We start from the raw sequence: 16161 nt of genomic DNA, 5'->3' as shown, positions 1-16161 counted from the left end.
TGTTGAGACAGGGTCTCACTATATAGTTCAGGTTGGCATCAAATTCACTGGAATCCTTCTGCTTTAGCCTTCTGAGTGTTGGGATTACAGGCATATACTACCACCCATTGTTTTGTTTTTTGAGACAGTGTCTCACTATGTAGTTCAGTCTGGTCTTGAACTCATAGCAATCCTCCTGCCTCAGCCTCCCTAGTGCTGGGATTACAAGCGTGCACCACTACACCCGGCAATCATGCCATATTTAAACTTGTGTGTTGATGTATTTCATTTAACATCATGAGGGTCGGGGATTTAGCTCAGTGGTTCTGCCGCCTGCCTTGCAAGCTCAAGGACCTGAGTTCAATCCCCAGTTCCAAAAAAAAAAAAAAAAAATCCATTCATTTAACATTATGGTCTCAAGGAGCATCCATTTTCCAAGAGACAATCTGAGATACAAGGAACACTGAAAATCAAGGAGGATAGCTTTGGTTTCTGTAAAGTGACAAGAAATAAAAGATTTAGGGTGGCAAGAGGACCTATTTGATGTGGGATGAAGGAATTTGTGTTAGACCCAGGATGTGTAGTTTGTGCCTTTGTTTCACAACTGAGAAGCAAAAGTGTAAGAAGTTTATGACTTGGTTCACTCCAAGGTGGGGCTCATCAAATCAAATGCCTTTGGCACCAAGGTTGTGCCTGGGGAGCCTTGTGCATGTACCAATTAGTGATCCTTGAGGTTACTGTTGTTGACTTCCTACCACTCTCCATTGTGGATGTTGACTTCCTTTCATAATCTGTGCTATGCTATTCTCCAGCTCTCTTTTCCTACACCTTCTCTTAGGTTTTGTTGTAACCCCAGTGTGAGGAACAAACCCTAAGAGATGACCCCCAGTGATTTCTGTCCCCTGATGTTCCACTTGTGTGTGATCTACTCTTCTTGAGTTAAGAAGCACCTGTGACTTGCTTCTAACCATAGACTAGGGCAAAGGTGACAACACATTATTCCTGTCACAGTACACAAAGCTCTGTCTTAGGGCTGGGAATATAGTTTAGTGGTCGAGCACTTGCCTAGTATGCAAGGCCTTGGGTTCATTCCCAGTACCACAAAACAAAACTTTGTCTTAGCAGACTGGAGCTGGAGACTCTACTAATCGCTAGAACTGCAGGTGGAATTTGAGGGAAGCCTCATTCTGTCTGCCAGCAAAACTCCAGGCCCTTGGTCATCCGGTCTCAAGAAACAAATCTTCCCAGCAATGGGCTTGAAGTAGATTTTTCCTCATTGGAGTCTCCAGATGAGAGTGCAGCCTGGGTAACACCTTGATTGTAGTTTTGTGAGAATCCAAGCTAAAGTTTTAGCTAACCTGTTTCTGGACTCGTGACCTGGGACCCATGAGATAATAGGTGCATTGTTTTAAGTCTTAAATTTGTGGTAATTTGTTCCACAGCAGAAGATTAATACCCGCAGAATTCCTGAAAAAATACCGGGGCCCTCGGGAATGACCCCTGCCTTAGGTGATACATAGGAAGCCCTGTCTGGGAGTGGGCCCAGGACACAGCTGGGTGGTGGAGGCCAGGGGGTGGGCCACACACATCCACTGGGCACCTTGACTTTATTGCTCCCCCGCCCCCTGTCCTCCAATCAGTCCCCAGAGATAGTCGAAGCCTGGCCCTGGAATCACAGATTGGGCCACCACCTGAATCTCGGCTCTTGGCACGGTGCCTGGCACCCAGTGGCCTCCTAACCAACGGTTTGATTGCGAAAGAAGAGAAAGAGCCCTGGAGCGCGCATCTGCGGGCCGACCGCTCCTAGAGCGGGAGGTGCTGGCTGCGGCCCCGCTCGGGCCAGGCCCTGCCTTAGGAGCGCCATCCCGGGCCCCGGCGGAGGGGGCGCTGCGGCCGGAGGCCGCGCGGGCCAGGGGGCGGGGCGGGGCGGGGCGGGGCGGGGCGGGGCGGGACCCAGCGAGCCCTAGAGCGAGCGTCGCGCGCCGCCGCCACCTCCGCTCCTCGGCCCGGTCCTGGAGCGGCCCGGCCGGCCCGCGGGGCGCGGAGCCGAGGCCCGCGGCCGGCCGCATGAAGGACTGCGAGTACCAGCAGATCAGCCCCGGGGCCGCCCCACCGCCCGCCTCCCCCGGGGCGCGCCGCCCCAACCCCGGCCCTGGCCCCGCCGCGCCCCCCGCCCCGGGCCCCGGACCCGCGCCTTCCGTGCCGCGCTGGAGTGGGAGCGGCAGCGGGAGCCTGGGGCGCCGTCCGCGGCGCAAGTGGGAGGTGTTCCCGGGCCGCAACCGCTTCTACTGCGGCGGCCGCCTCATGCTGGCCGGTCACGGCGGCGTCTTCGCGCTCACGCTGCTGCTCATCCTCAGCACCACCATCCTCTTCTTCGTCTTCGAGTGAGTTCGCGGCTGCCGCGCGCCCCATTCCCCCTGACTGGGCACCCCACAGTCCCAGCCCGCCGGTCCCCTTGCCCATCTCGTGTCTGCTCGCCTTGGTCCCCTCCACCCCTCCCAGCAACCAGGTCCTGGCCTGCCCTGCTCTGGACCCTGCCTGCTTGTCCTTGCCAGCCTCTGCGGGGACACTGCCCCCTCGTGCCTCCGTACAACCCCTGTTCTCCCAGAACCCCACCCCACCCCTGTCCCACGGTCCTTAGATCCCTTCTCTTCCCTGGCCCTCTCTTCCCCATCCCCCGAAATGTTTCTGACCCCTCAAGGCATCTTCCCTCTTAGGCCTTCCAGACAGCTTCAAATCTCTGGCTTCTAACACCCCACCATGAATTCCTGGGCGTTTCTTTACCTTTTCCTGGTTCCCCCGGGGTCCTGTCTCCTTTCAGGACCCCCTTCCCTCAATCATGTTCACCCTAGGCCCCAAGTCATCCTCCCTCAAGCATCTTTGGGCTTCAGGCCTCTTCTTGCTTCTCCAGCACCTTCCTTAGTTTCTCCCGAGTTTCCTGCCCTTCCCTTGGCCCCCCTGGTCCCCCCAGGCCCCCACCCTCCATCCTGGCTTCCCCCCTTTCTTTCCCTTCTCAACATTCACAAGCAGCTGCAGTGCCTTTTGATTTTTCAGGAAACCCTACAGTGCTTTCCTATGACAGGTCTTATTTCCCCCCAGGAGTTTTTGACCTCTTCATCTTCCCAGTGACCAGGGATTATAGATGCTTATCAGTTTGCTTATCAGGACCACATAGGTGCACTGGAAATTTCCTAGCCCCCCCCCCCCCCCCGCGTCTGATTCCTAGGCTGATTCCTAGGCTCAGAGCTCCCACCCACCCATGCACACCCACCCCAGGAGGCCCCTCCTCGATCTCCCCATCCCTTGTGGTCACCTTCCTCTATTATGCAGTGTGGTTGAGAGTTCCATCTCTAGAGCCAGCAGACCAGCTCCACCACCCACTGACTGTGTGACCTCAGGGCAGTCACTTCACGTCTCAGGGCCCCAGTTTCCTCATCTGTAAACCAAACTTTTAGTAACCCACCCCCTGGAGTCGTCATGAGGTTAGCATGAGGCCACACACACACACTTTAGCCTAGTAACAAGCACCTGATGTTTGCTGCTCTACTTGTTGTCTTCACCAAAAAGCACCTCCCAAGGGCATGTGTCCATGGTGAGACGCCACAGAGACACCAGCTCCCAGTTGCCAGATCATGTATCTGGAGCCTTAGGTTTCCCCTTGAAGCAAGGTGAAGACTTCCTATAAATTGGCTTCTCCTTTTCACTCTTCCACTGCTCTTCCCTTTTCTGAGTGAGGGTGTATAAAAAGTTCAGGGATAGGGCTGGGGATTTAGCTCAGTGGTTTCGCCCCCTGCTGCACAAGCACAAGGACCTGAGTTTGATATCCGGTACCAAAAAAAAAAAAAAGTTAAGGGATGATTTGCAAGCAGAAGCTCTGGTGCCCGCAGCCCATAGCATGGCCCCTGGGCTGAGTTTCAGATCCACCTGGCCCAGCCAGCCACATTGGCTGCTTGTGGAAGCACCTTTTTCAGAGCCCCATCCACCTCCAGGGCTGTGGTTGAGGCAGGAGGAAGCAGTGCTTGCTGTGGTTGACCCTGTGACCCTGCAGTGTGATACTCAGTTGGTTTAGAAGCTGGACCTTCTGTGGCTGAGTAATTAGCTTTACCTTTACTGGTGATTGATTTGTCCCCTTCCAGGGAGGAAGTAAGGCAAGAGCTTGTGAATCATTTTGCCTTTTGTCCCCGCTTGTCCTCACTTGGGGTGGTGGATTTTGCAGCAGGGTTTGATTGGGGCCCAGAGTTCAGCTAGGTCTAGACTGATGTGAAACTCCAGTGAGGACCTGGAGCACTGGAAATCCCCTTAGTGGGGACAGGGAGAGTGAGAGATGCTCACATTGCCCCATTGCTCTGGGAGAAGGTGCTGGGGCTCTCTCAGGCCTTCCTTGCATCCTTGTTAGTTTGGTGGATTGTTTCTACAGGCCTCCCAGCAGAGCCCTAGGCTTCTGCCCTACTTCCCAACCCCACACAGCAGCCAGCATGCCCCTTTAATTCTAAGTCGGATCCAGTCCTCCTTACTGTCCAGATAAAGAGCTAGACTCTGACAGTGGGCTTCCTCTGGCCCTGCTCCCTCTCCCTCCAACTGCACTGCTGTATGTTCCCCTCTAGGCTCATCAGCCTGCCAAACATTCCTATTGCAGAGCTTTGCACTGTTTCGAATACTCTCCCTTCCAGTAACCTCATGCCCTACTCTCCCTGTGAGTCCGCACCATGAGTATACTGTTTTGTTTTTTGGTAACGGGGATCAAACTCTGGACCTTGTGCTTTCGAGGCAGGCAGTGGAGCCACTGAGCTAAATCCCCGGCCCCATATGTATACTGTTTGATAGTTTCTTGCCTGTCTGTGCATGAGAGCAGGGTATTCTCACTGTTGTACCCTCAGTACCTAGAACCAGTGCCTGGTATGCAGTAGGTGTTCAGCGCAACAGTACTTGTTGAATGACTGGACAGATCATTTGCTGGGAGCCCAGAGACCCTGGTCTGTCATTGGCTGGCTAGTGATCTTCAGTCTAGCTGTGGGCCAAGGAGCCTGCTTCAGAGAAATCAGGGAGCTAGGGCTTGATGTTTCCTGAAAGTTCTTTAAGTCTCAGATTTCAAGTCTTCTCCATCCCTAAAAGAACTCTGGTTGTCTTTCTGTTGTTCTTGTTTTCAAATAGGGACCTTAGTCCAGGCCAGCTATGAACTTGCTAGGTTGCCCCAGTGGCCTCAAACTCATGATCCTCCTGTCTCAGTCACCAAGCACTGGGATTATTAATGCATGCCACCATGCCTGGCTAAGAAGTCTGGTTGTACATGAACTGGATGAGTTGCCCTGTGGGTCACATCGAAGGCCGGGGTGGTTCTGTTTGAGGGTCAGACCTAGGAGCAGTGAGAAGTATGGAGGAGAGTGTGGCCCACTGGGCATCCCTGCTCCTCAGGGAAAAAGCCTCCCTGGAGGCCAGAGCATCTGAGGATGGAGGCTTTGGGTTTGCTGCCTGCTTCTGTGCTGGCTCCTGGAACCTTGGCTGTCTTAGTCTTCCCAGCAGCCAGTCATCTCTCAGACAGCAGCTCCCAGCCTATCAGGTCCACTCTGGCTCCAGGAGGGAGGGTAGTTAATAGAATATGGAAAAAAACCAAATATATATGTATTTATAGATATATGTGCCTCATATGACCTAGCTTGAGTCCCACTTCAGCACTCCTGAACCATGTGACCTTGGGCAGGTTACTTAAGCTCTCTGAGTTTTCATTTTTCATCTGTAAAGTGAGGAGCATAACTTCAGAGGGTCATGGTAAAGAGATGATGAGAAGGGCTGGGGATTTAGCTCAGTGGTTCTGCTGCCTGCCTCGCAAGCGCAAGGCCCTGAGTTTGATCCCCAGTACCAAAAAAAAAAGAGAGAGATGATGAGAATGTGTATGTGACTTGCTTAGTGTAAAACCTAGTATATGGTAGCTGTACTTCAGATGTTATTAATAATAACTTATTGATGACATCAGAGTCTGGTACATAGTAAGCCTTTAAAGGGTGCTAGCTAAGTTCTGTGTTCTTGCAGGAGTGAACACAGTTCATTGGTTTTTCAGTTATTTATTGGGTACCTTCTTGGTCCAGGTGCTCACTTGCTGTGTTGGGAATGTAAGGTAAGTAAGGAGGTAGGGTCTGTACCCTCACAGGAGCTCGTGTCCTGGCATAGAAAAGGTATTCAACGCATCAGCAGTTAATGTTTTTTTTTTTGGTACCAGGGATCAAACTCAGGTCCTTGCGCTTTCGAGGCAGGCAGCGGAACTGCTGAGCTAAATCCCCGGCCCTCAGTTAATGTTTTAATAAATGCCATCCAGGAAATAAAGAGTATTAGGGAGATCTACTGTGTACAGAGTTGTCAAAGAAGATCCTTCTGAGGAAAGACGAACATTCCAGAGAAAAGGAACAGCAAGTGCAAAAGCCCTGAGGTGCAAGAGTCAGGTTTGCTTGGGGACCTGTCTTGAAGCTATTGTAAAGGGAATAGAGGGGTGGGGAGAGTTTCATGGAATGAGACTGTAGCAACCTTCAGTAAGGTCCAGATCATGCCTGGCCTAGAAGGCTATCGTGTGGAGTTTGAGTTTTATTGAAAATTTAATGGGGCTGAGCTTAGTAGTGCATTCCTGTGATCCCAGCAACTTGGGAGGCTGAGGCAGGCGGATGGCAAGTTTGATGTTAGCCTTGACAACTTATTGAAATCCTGTTTCAAAATAAAATAAAAAGGGCTGGAAGTGGATTGTGGTGGCACATACCTATAATCCCAGCACTCTGAGAGGCTGATGCAGAAGGATTGCAAGTTCTAGCCCAGTCTGGGAAATTTAGTGATTTAGGGAGACTCTCTAAAAATGAAAAATGTAAAAGGGCTCAGGGTGTAGCTCAGAGCAGAGACCCTGGGTTCAATCCCTTGTGCCACTAGACAAGTAAGAAAATAAACAAGTAAGAAAGTAAATAAATAGGGCTGGAGGTATAGCTCAGTGGTTGAATACCAGTCCCCAGTACTGAAAACAAAACAAAACTCCCCCAAACTCACCATATATATAAAATGGGAAGCTTTTTAAGAGTGTCAAGCAGGGACCTGATTTACATTTCCAAAGTGTGCCTCTGGCTCCTGCATGGACAGTGGAGTGACGACAGAGAAGACTGGCCTTAGAGGGCCCTGGTTGCTTTATTCCATCTTTAAGCCACACCCCCACCATGTCCAGAAGTTGTAGAATGTTCTAGCTGTGAAATGGAGGAAGGGGCTTGGGGGATGTGGAGCCCTGTGGTAGGCAGCTTGCCTGTTGGAGAGGAGGCCTGTGCATCCAGTAGGCATAGGCTGCTCCCTGAACCAACTCAGGTCAGGGTACCCCACAGACCCCTTTATGGTTACATCCCTTGTTTGACAGAAGCAGTGGCTGAACTCAGCCCTCTGCTTATTCTTCTGCATTGTCTCCTTCAAGGAACCTTTCCTCTCCTCTGTCTTCCCCTCTCCAGGGAGAGCACACATCACCTGTGTGGCAATTCTCTGTTTACACGTCTCTCTCCCCCACTAGACCATAGGCCACATGGGGGAGGAACTCTTGTCATATCTGTGGCCATTATTCCTGCCACTTATTGAAAGTGTTGCCTGGCACAAAAGAGAACCCAGTAAATATTTGTGGAGTGAGTGACTAAATGAATGAGTCAGTTAATGTTGCTGTATGGTTCATCTCAGTGATGTCCACTTCATTGGCTGTGGCTGTGTGGAGCTCTGGGTTTAGCAGGGTTTGGAGGCTACAGCTAAGTGCCGGGATCAAAGCTGAGTGCAGGGGTGCACCTATAGACCCAGATGTTCAGGAGATTGAGGTGAGAGGATTGCTTGAACCTAGGAGTTTGGGGCCCGTCTGGGCAACATAGCAAAATGAAACCCTGAAATTGTCTCTTAAAAAGAAATACTGCTCGGGCTGGCGATTTAACTCAGTGACACAGTGTCTTCTTGGCAAGTGCAAGGTCTTGAGTTCAATCCTCAGTACCAAAAAAAGAAAGAGTGCTAGTGTTGGGCATGGTGGCGCATACCTGTCATCTTAGCACTTGGGAGGCTGAGCCAGGAGGATGGTTACACGTTCAAGGCCAGACTGGGCTACATGGGGAGACCCTGTTTCTATCTGTTGGTCACATCTGCCCTGGAGTGGAGGTGTGTGTACAAGAATCAATTAGTGATGTCCGTCCCAGGCAGTTATAGGGGGAGTGGCTACCCTCACCAGGAAGCGGCTTAGCTGTATGGGGAGAGGCCTGGGAGCCTTTGGGTTTTCTGCTAATCACTCTCTCTCCATCTCTCCTTCTAGCTGTCCCTACCTGGCCAGCAAACTGACCCTCGCCATCCCCATCATCGCTGCCATCCTCTTCTTCTTTGTCATAAGCTGCCTGCTGCAGACGAGTTTCACCGACCCCGGGATCCTGCCCCGGGCCACGGTCTGTGAAGCAGCTGCCCTGGAGAAACAGATCGGTGAGGCTCCCACTCTAAGCTGAAGCTGTCTCCACAGCTCCGTGCTTCAGGACTCAGGAGGAGGCCTGATTTCCTCTTCCTACGCTTTGCTAGGGATGGGGATAGAGTAGTGAACAAGGCAGGCTGGAGCTGACACTGGAGTGGAGAGAGCCAAATGATAAACAAATGAGCAAATAAATATGCAAGAAATGCTAGTGGTGAAAGCTGTGCTGGCAGCTAGTGTGGAACTGAGTGCTTCCCAGGAGTCAGGCACTGTTTTAAGTTCTTTATATCCTAATCTTATTGAATCCTTCACTAATTCTATGAGATAGGTACTGCTGATATCCCCTTTTACTGAATGATTTAATTGAGGCACAGAGATGTTAGGTAAATGGTCCAAGATCACTCAGTAAGTGAAAGAGTTGGGATGAGGCCCTAGGCAGTCTGGCTAGAGCCCCTGCTCTTAAACATTCATTTACCCTCATGCATTCATTCATCAGGCATTTACTGTATACCAGGCACCTTTCTAGATGTTGGTGATACAGCAGTAAACACAACTGACAGTAAGCCCTGTTCTCATGGAGGTGATATTCCAGGGGAGGAGGGAGAGTATAAACAAATCATTAGATACCTAGATTTTTCAGACAGAAGAGAACAGGGAGAGGTAACAAGAGCTAGAGGAGAGTGGGTGATTTTAAAGAGAGTGGCCAAAGAAGGTCCTGTGATGGAGGTAACCTCTGAGCAAAGAGGCCCCTCCGCAGCTGATGGCCTGGGCTAGGGTCGGGGGAGGACGGGTGCAGTAGGTGGGGGGCTTGGCTCATTTAGATTGGGTAGTCAGGGCAAGCTGTGTGTCCCAAATGTTGTGGTAGGAAGACTAGTATCTGCACGACAGTAAAGGAAAAAGCTGAGTGGTGAACAGGCTGGTAGCGCCTGAGGGACAGTAGAAAGGCTTGTGTGGCTTCCTGGCACCCCTGCTGACCCTTGATTCCAGGCACCCCCGCTGTTGTGTGGGGGCCACTGGGCACCCTGGGCCAGGGCCTTAATCTCAGCTGGCCCCACCCCAGCTCCTTCCTACTGAGAAGTGACATGGGTATTTTCACACCTCAGGGTTTCCTGTCTGTGGTTGGCTCCTTCCTCTAACAGGGCACTGTTTACATAGGCTTTTAAATGCCCAGCTGGCCCTGAAGAGATCTAGTGACCTGTAAATGTCAGAGCCCTGCTGCATCCATCACTGGAAATCATTTTACTAATTCTCCGGGGTGCCTTTCGAGAGAGCACCAGCAGGGAGAGGATGTTCTGTGGAACTTGGGCTGTTCCTTGCCTCCTTCCTATGCCCAGCTGTCCACAGCCACACCCACAGCTGCTGTTTTCATCTTGCCTCCATAGAACTTCCTTCTCTCCCTCACCCCACCCAGAATTCAGCTCTTAGCATCCTTCCATCAGACCTGGTCTGCTCTCCCTGGCAGCTGCTACAACTCAGCACCTACTCGGTTTCTCCTCCCCTTCAGTTTGGGGCTAATTGTGAGGCAGGATTATTGTCCAGCTCAGCCAGACTCAGAGGTCAGGGCGACCCAGAATCCTCTGGCCTCCTGTGAGCTGTGAGGTAATGATGACAGCAGTAATACCCGTGTTTGGAGACAGCTTGACCGAGTGCTCAGTGCTTCCCACCCATTATCCCTCCAAGTCTTCAGTGCAGACAGCCCAGTAGGGCAGGTGTGTGCTGCAGGCCCTGAGCCGGCGGGCAGTCACAGGGCCAGGGAGTGGGAGGAGAGCGTGGAGCATGTGCTGTCCTTCCCTGGTGCCTTGCTTTGCCTTCTGAGAGGGCAGCAGAGACTCATCGCTTTTGTCCTTGTGTCTCCACAGTAGCATCCCATATCCTGACCCCAGTGGAGCCAGCCCCTCCAACACACAGTCCCTCATACCTTCTTCTCTGTCCCTGAGCTGCAAGGTCAGTCCTGAATTGTCCTTTCCCCTGCAGTGTGGGGACCCAAGTGTGTTACTCACCTTATCATCATGCAGAGGCTCAGTGATGTTGATTAAAGGGTGGATGAATGACTGAAGGACGTGAGCCTCCGTGAGGCCTCCATGCTGCTCCTAGGGGACAGGCTGAAAGCTGTTGGGGTCTCCTGCTGAGGCCCAGTGTGGGTTATTCTCTGTTGCCCTTACACAGAGGGACGCCCCGTGTGCACCCTGCCCTCTGCAGCTTGCCAGTCCAGGGCAGTGCAAGATAGAAGACCTGACTGGCCGCCATGGGTGAAGTCAGGCTTTGGAAGATGATTGGAGGGTCCAGGAGTATCCGCCACCTGGAGGACCTGGAAAGGTGACAGCTGAGCCAGCCTTGAAGTTTAGGTGGGATTGAAGCACAGGGAGATGTGGTGGGGAGCCCTCCAGGCAAATGTACAGAACAAAGAAGAGAAGTGGCCAGAGAAGGGACGGATATGGGCCACTGAGCAACCCATGTTGGCTGAATATATGGAGTATTGTGAGAATTAGGAAATTTCTCTTGGAAGGATAGAGTCAGTCTCGTAGAGTCTAGAATGTTGGGCTCTAAGACTTTCCTTTGAAAAGAGTTGCCAAGATGTTTTGTTTTGTTTTGTTTGAGACGGTGTTGCCATGGAGTTCAGGCTGGCCTTGAACTCACTATGTATCCCAGGCTGCCCTGGAACTCAAGGGAATCCTCCTGCCTCAGCCTCCCAAGTGTTGGGATTACCAGTGTGTTCCACCACACCAAGGTAAACAACTCATTTTTTTTTTTTGGTACCAGGGATCAAACTCAGGACCTTGCAGTTTGCAGGCAGGCGGTGGAGCTAAATCCCCGGCCCGCAACTCACTTTTAAATACAAACACCTACCCATAACAATATTTCAGTCAGTGGTGGACCTCACATATGACTGTAGTCCCATAGGAGTACACTGCTTGCTGGTGTCATGGCCCTTACTTTGTACAGGTATACTTTTATGACTTTCTCATAAGAAGGAAATCACTAGTGACATAATGACACATTTCTCTCAGAACGTATCCCTGACCCTGGGCAGTGAGTAGCTATACTTTAAAAAAAAAAAAACTTGTATCATTTCTTTAAGTAGAAAACCACTTTGCTCTGGTAGAAGATACTCATAAGCAAAAACAACATTACAGATCTGATGGTTACATTTCCTGTGGAAAGGATCACTTCGAGGCTTGTCAGGTTCACAGTGTTAGGCAGTAAAAGTTGAGACACTCCCTTTGATGGAGTCAAAGGCTTGACAGAGATTGGAAAAAGAATAATTTTCGGGCTGGGAATTTAGCTCAGTTCCGCCACCTGCCTCACAAGCACAAGGTCCTGAGTTCAATCCCCGGTACCAAAAAAAAAAGTACAGGAGTAAATAAAGAATAATTTTATCATCACACAATTCAGTGTTGCTTAGTGTAGTGGCAGGAAACAAATCATCTTCCATCCTCCTGAACACATGCCCTGCAGGACAGGCCAACTGCACCCACCACCCACCCCCTCAGCCCAGCCAGGCTGTGCACCAGGGACTGTGCCTTGGCCTGGCTCATGCTGTTCCCTCTGCTGTCCTGCCCTTCTCCCCAGTGAGCCTGCAGCCTCATTCTTTCTGGTCCAGTGTCATGGTCACGTTTTTCCCTTCCTTGCCTGCTACCCCTTGCTTGACCCTGCTTTTCCCCTCTGCGCTCTCAAGGATGGTATATAGATACCAGTGTCATAATTGACTAGATTGGGTTAGACCTTGGTATTATGTCATCTCTTGTTTCCATAAAGTCTTACATGGTTGTAATTCTTTTTTTTTTTTAAACATTGTTGTTATTACCCATTTTAGATGAGGAAACTGAGGCTCTAAGAGAGGCTGAGCAGCTTCCTCAAAGGCATAGGCTGACAGGCAGTCACATCAGATTTCAAAATGAGGTTAGGCTGCCACAGAGTCACCCCACAGTAGAGCTGACTCACTGTGCCTCCCACCTGACCTTGCAGCTGCATGTTCTTCTAACTCTGCCCTCAGGCTGAGCTCTTCTTGTATCCTCAGCCTAGCACTAAGCCTGATAGAGGGTAGGAGCTCCATAAACCTCTGAGAAGAATTGACGTGGTGACCAAGTTTGAGGCCTGGGCTCTGTGGCTGACTTGAGCAGACCCTGACAGCTGGGAGACCACAGCCTTACAGCTCTCTCCTCCAGAGGGGCAGCACTGGGCAGCAGATTCAGGGGCTCGGGTGTAGCTCAGTGGTAAAGTACTTGCTCAGTGTCTTAGTTACCTTTCTAGTTGCTGAGACAAAATACCCAACACCCAAAGTTAAAGGAGGAAAGGTTTGTTTGGCTCACAGTTTGTAGCTTTGCACAGTGGCAGTATCATTGCCCATGAGGTTTATCCGAGGCACAATTATTGCTAATTGAAAACTTTTTATAGTTTGTAGAGGTTTCAGTCCATAGTCGGCTGGTTCCAAGGCAGGGTGGCATGGCAGAGGGACATTGCAGAGGAGAAACAGCTCATAGTGAGCAGAAGGTAGCAAAAAGCAAGCAAAGGACCTTAGCAACTTTTTTCTGCCCCTTTTATACTCTGTCAAGGCTACAGGGATTAGAATGGTACCAAACCAATCAGTGGACTGATTTAGTAATCACTCACCCTTAATCCCAGCATCTCACACTTTAGATTCAGCCACCTCTGAGAAAGCCCCACCTATGACCTCATGAGGCTTTGTGGGGACAGCTAGACACAAACTATAACAAGCCATAACACTCAGCATGCTTAAGGCCCTGGGTTCAGCCCTAACCTCCTCAGTAGCCCAGGGCCCACCCTGGGGCCTTCAGTGACAGCCTTAGCCATTCAAGCTGTCTTGGAGTGAGGAGACCCCAGCTCAGCCCTTGATCAGGAGGAGGAGGGTGTAGGGAAATTCATTTGCTTCCCACAGTCATCCAGTCGGAGAGGATGAATCCTCTTGTCCAATTGAATCCTCGGAGACTTTGACTTCCCATCTGGAAGGCAGCAGGAGGGCCTCCATAGTTTGAAGGTACCTTTGTTGTTCTTGGGAAAGAGCAGGACATAGCAGAAAGAGCCCTGGAATTGATCTTAGATTCCTAAAGACAAGGATCATAGTCTCTCTATCCTTCCTTCAACAAGCTGTTTGATTTTTCTGGGTGTTTTTGTTTGTTTTTTTCCATACTGGAAATTAAACCCAGGGGCTTCCCACTGAGCTACATACCATGTCCTTTTTATTATTATTCTTATTTTGAGACAGGGTCTACTAAGTCACTAAATTGCTCAAGCTGGGCTCAGATTTACAGTCCTCCTGCCTCAGCCTCCCAGAGTGCTGGGATTCCAGGTGTGCACCACACTCAGCTCCAGCAAATATTTTTTGAACACCTACCAGATAGGCACAGGATGAATAAACAAATACTGTATGTTTAACTCACCTATATGTACTTGTCCCTGCCACATCTGAGCCCTATATAATATCTTGCACTCGTGTTTGAAAGAAGGAGCACACAAATGCCTTGGGAGACGCGGGTTCTAATTTCAGCCCCCTTCCCATACTGTTGGCATGAACTTGGTTGCCCCTCTGTAAATGTGGGCACACATCCACTTGCCCAGCTCAGAGAACTCCCTGTGATCCAGTGAGACAGGCAGTGTCAGCACTTTGGCAGCTGTGAGCCTTTCGGTCAGGAACGGCCAGTGGACTTGCTCTGGGCACTGATAGGCTGCCAGTGGTGGTAGCTACAGGGAGGAGCAGGGCAGAAGTTCTGAGGCTGAGTCTGCAGTGGTGTCTGCTCAGCGGTGTTGGGTCTGGGAATAAGCAGTGGGACGGCTGCCCTGCGAAGACTCATCTGACCCAGCTCTAGTGACCTCCATTCCGCCTGGGTGGTTCTCTTGCTCTCCTGGATCTCTCTTCACCTCCTTCACCAGGCTCTTGGCAGCTAAGGAAGTTGTGTTTGCAGAGCTTCACTTCCTATTTCTAGAGTGTAGAGGGGAAGAGGCCTTGCCGCCTGAGGTCAGAGCATATTTCTAGGATGTGATGCGCCTTTCCTGCCTTGGGGGACATTGGGGCTGGGCTCCTCTCTGCCCTGGGAAGGACCACTGGGAACTCAGAGAGGATTTCAGTAACTTCTCAAAGGCTCAAGAGGATCTGTGGCTGTCCTCATTGACAGATAGGTTGTCTTCTAAAGGTTTCTTTATTCAGTTGTGTGGTATGTAGTATTTCGTAGAATAATGATGAGAGTTGTGCACACGCATGTGAATGTGTGTGTGTGTGTGTGTGTGTGTGTGTGTGTGTCTACTGGAAATTGAACCCAGGACCTTCTCACACTAAGCTACATCTCCATCTCTTTTTTATTTTTTTATTTTGAGTTGGGTTCTTGCCCAGTCTGAGCTCGAACTTGTATCCCTCTTGCCTCAGCCTCTCAGAGTGCTAGGATTACAGAGATGGGATGTGCCACCACGTCTGACTAATATTTACAGTCTGGGTATCCCTAATCTGAAAATTAATTCTCTCTTTTTTTTTGGTACCAGGAATCGAACTCAGGACCTTGCACTTGTGAGGCAGGCTCTGGAACCACTGAGCTAAATCCCCCAGCCCTCTAATCTGAAAATCTAAAACCTAAAATACTCCAAAATTCAAAACTTTTTGAAGCTAATATGAAACCACAAGTGGAAAATTCCACACCTGACTTCATATGACAGTGTACAGTCAAAACACAGGCACACAAAAAATACTGTATAAAATTACTTTCAGGTTACATGTATCAGGTGAATATGAAACATAAATGAAATTTCATGTTTAGACTTGGGCCCCATCCCTGAGGTATCACATTCATATGCAAATATTCCAAAATCTGAAGAAGTCTGAAATTTAAAACATTCCTGGTCACAAGTGAATGAGGTCCCAAGTTTGGATAGGGGATATTCAACCAGTAGGAGGTTCCCGTTAGGTGCTAGACTCTTTGCTAAACCAAACGTGGTGAATTCTAACTTGGTCCTTCCAACAAGCTTCTGAGGTAGATTCCATTACATTTTATTTATTTGTTTGTTTTACAGATGAAGGTACAGAGAAGTGACTTGACCCACTTTGCTCAGCCAGTAAATGGTTGGGTAGAGACTCATACCAGTGTGCCTGTCTGACTCCAAAGCCTGTGTTCAATTCTAGGAGACAGCAGTGGACACATGGCCAGGAGCTGGGACCCTGGGGGCTTGGGCAGGATTTGGGCTTGGGATTGCAGTAGCATTAACAGCCTTGAAAGAGATGGGAATTCTGTTCTCTGGTGTGTTCAGGACCAGGGTCAGTGCCTCTGTGCCAGCAGCACTGCCCAGTGCTGTCCTTAGAGATTAGAGCGACTCACTCAGCCTTCACCACAATCCTGTGGGGTTGAGACCATCTCATCTGTTTTATGGATGAAGAAATTGGGACTCAGAGAGGTGAAAGGACTTCCTTAAGTGACAAGCAGGTAGGATTCCAACCAGGGTTCAGACTCCAGAGCCAGTGCATTGCTCTGTCATGCAAACAATACTAGTAAGTGCTTACCCCATGCCACTGTGTGTGCTATTTCCAATCCTTACAACTCTCCAGGTCGGTGTCACTTGTTGCTGTGTGTCTGCACATGCAACAGCAGGCACAAAGAGGTAAAGGAACTTTCCTGAGCACTTATACATGGGAAGGTCAGGATTTGAACCCAGGCCTGCCTCAGCCCAAAGCTTGTTTCTTTCTCTCCTCCTGTCACCTGCCTCATAGTTCATAGGCTCAGGCCTGTCTATTATTATGCTCTCCT

General features: G+C 50.3%; 1 protein-coding gene and 1 pseudogene across 2 annotated transcripts in view; both read left to right on the top strand.

The window, feature by feature from the left end:
* The first annotated feature begins 1964 nt into the window (after window positions 1-1964).
* The window catches only part of Zdhhc18 (zDHHC palmitoyltransferase 18), a 33162-nt gene continuing 18965 nt past the window's right edge, over window positions 1965-16161 (top strand). The window contains exons 1-2 of one of the 2 annotated variants that reach the window (XM_004850665.3): window positions 1965-2363; window positions 8273-8433. In XM_004850665.3, coding sequence (XP_004850722.2) covers window positions 2047-2363; window positions 8273-8433 — 478 coding nt within the window. In that variant the 5' untranslated portion in view covers window positions 1965-2046. The remainder of the gene's footprint in view (window positions 2364-8272; window positions 8434-16161) is intronic. The other variant, XM_087215493.1, reaches the window with a different exon arrangement.
* Window positions 12734-12813, top strand: LOC147827241 (U4 spliceosomal RNA; annotated as a pseudogene).

This window comes from Heterocephalus glaber, unplaced genomic scaffold (assembly GCF_053883595.1).
Source record: "Heterocephalus glaber isolate CG9 unplaced genomic scaffold, H.glaber_assembly_v1.0 deba00001452, whole genome shotgun sequence".
Taxonomy (NCBI): domain Eukaryota; kingdom Metazoa; phylum Chordata; class Mammalia; order Rodentia; family Bathyergidae; genus Heterocephalus; species Heterocephalus glaber.
The sequence above is the reverse complement of the archived record's forward strand: the minus strand, read 5'-3'. Positions and strand labels throughout refer to the sequence as shown.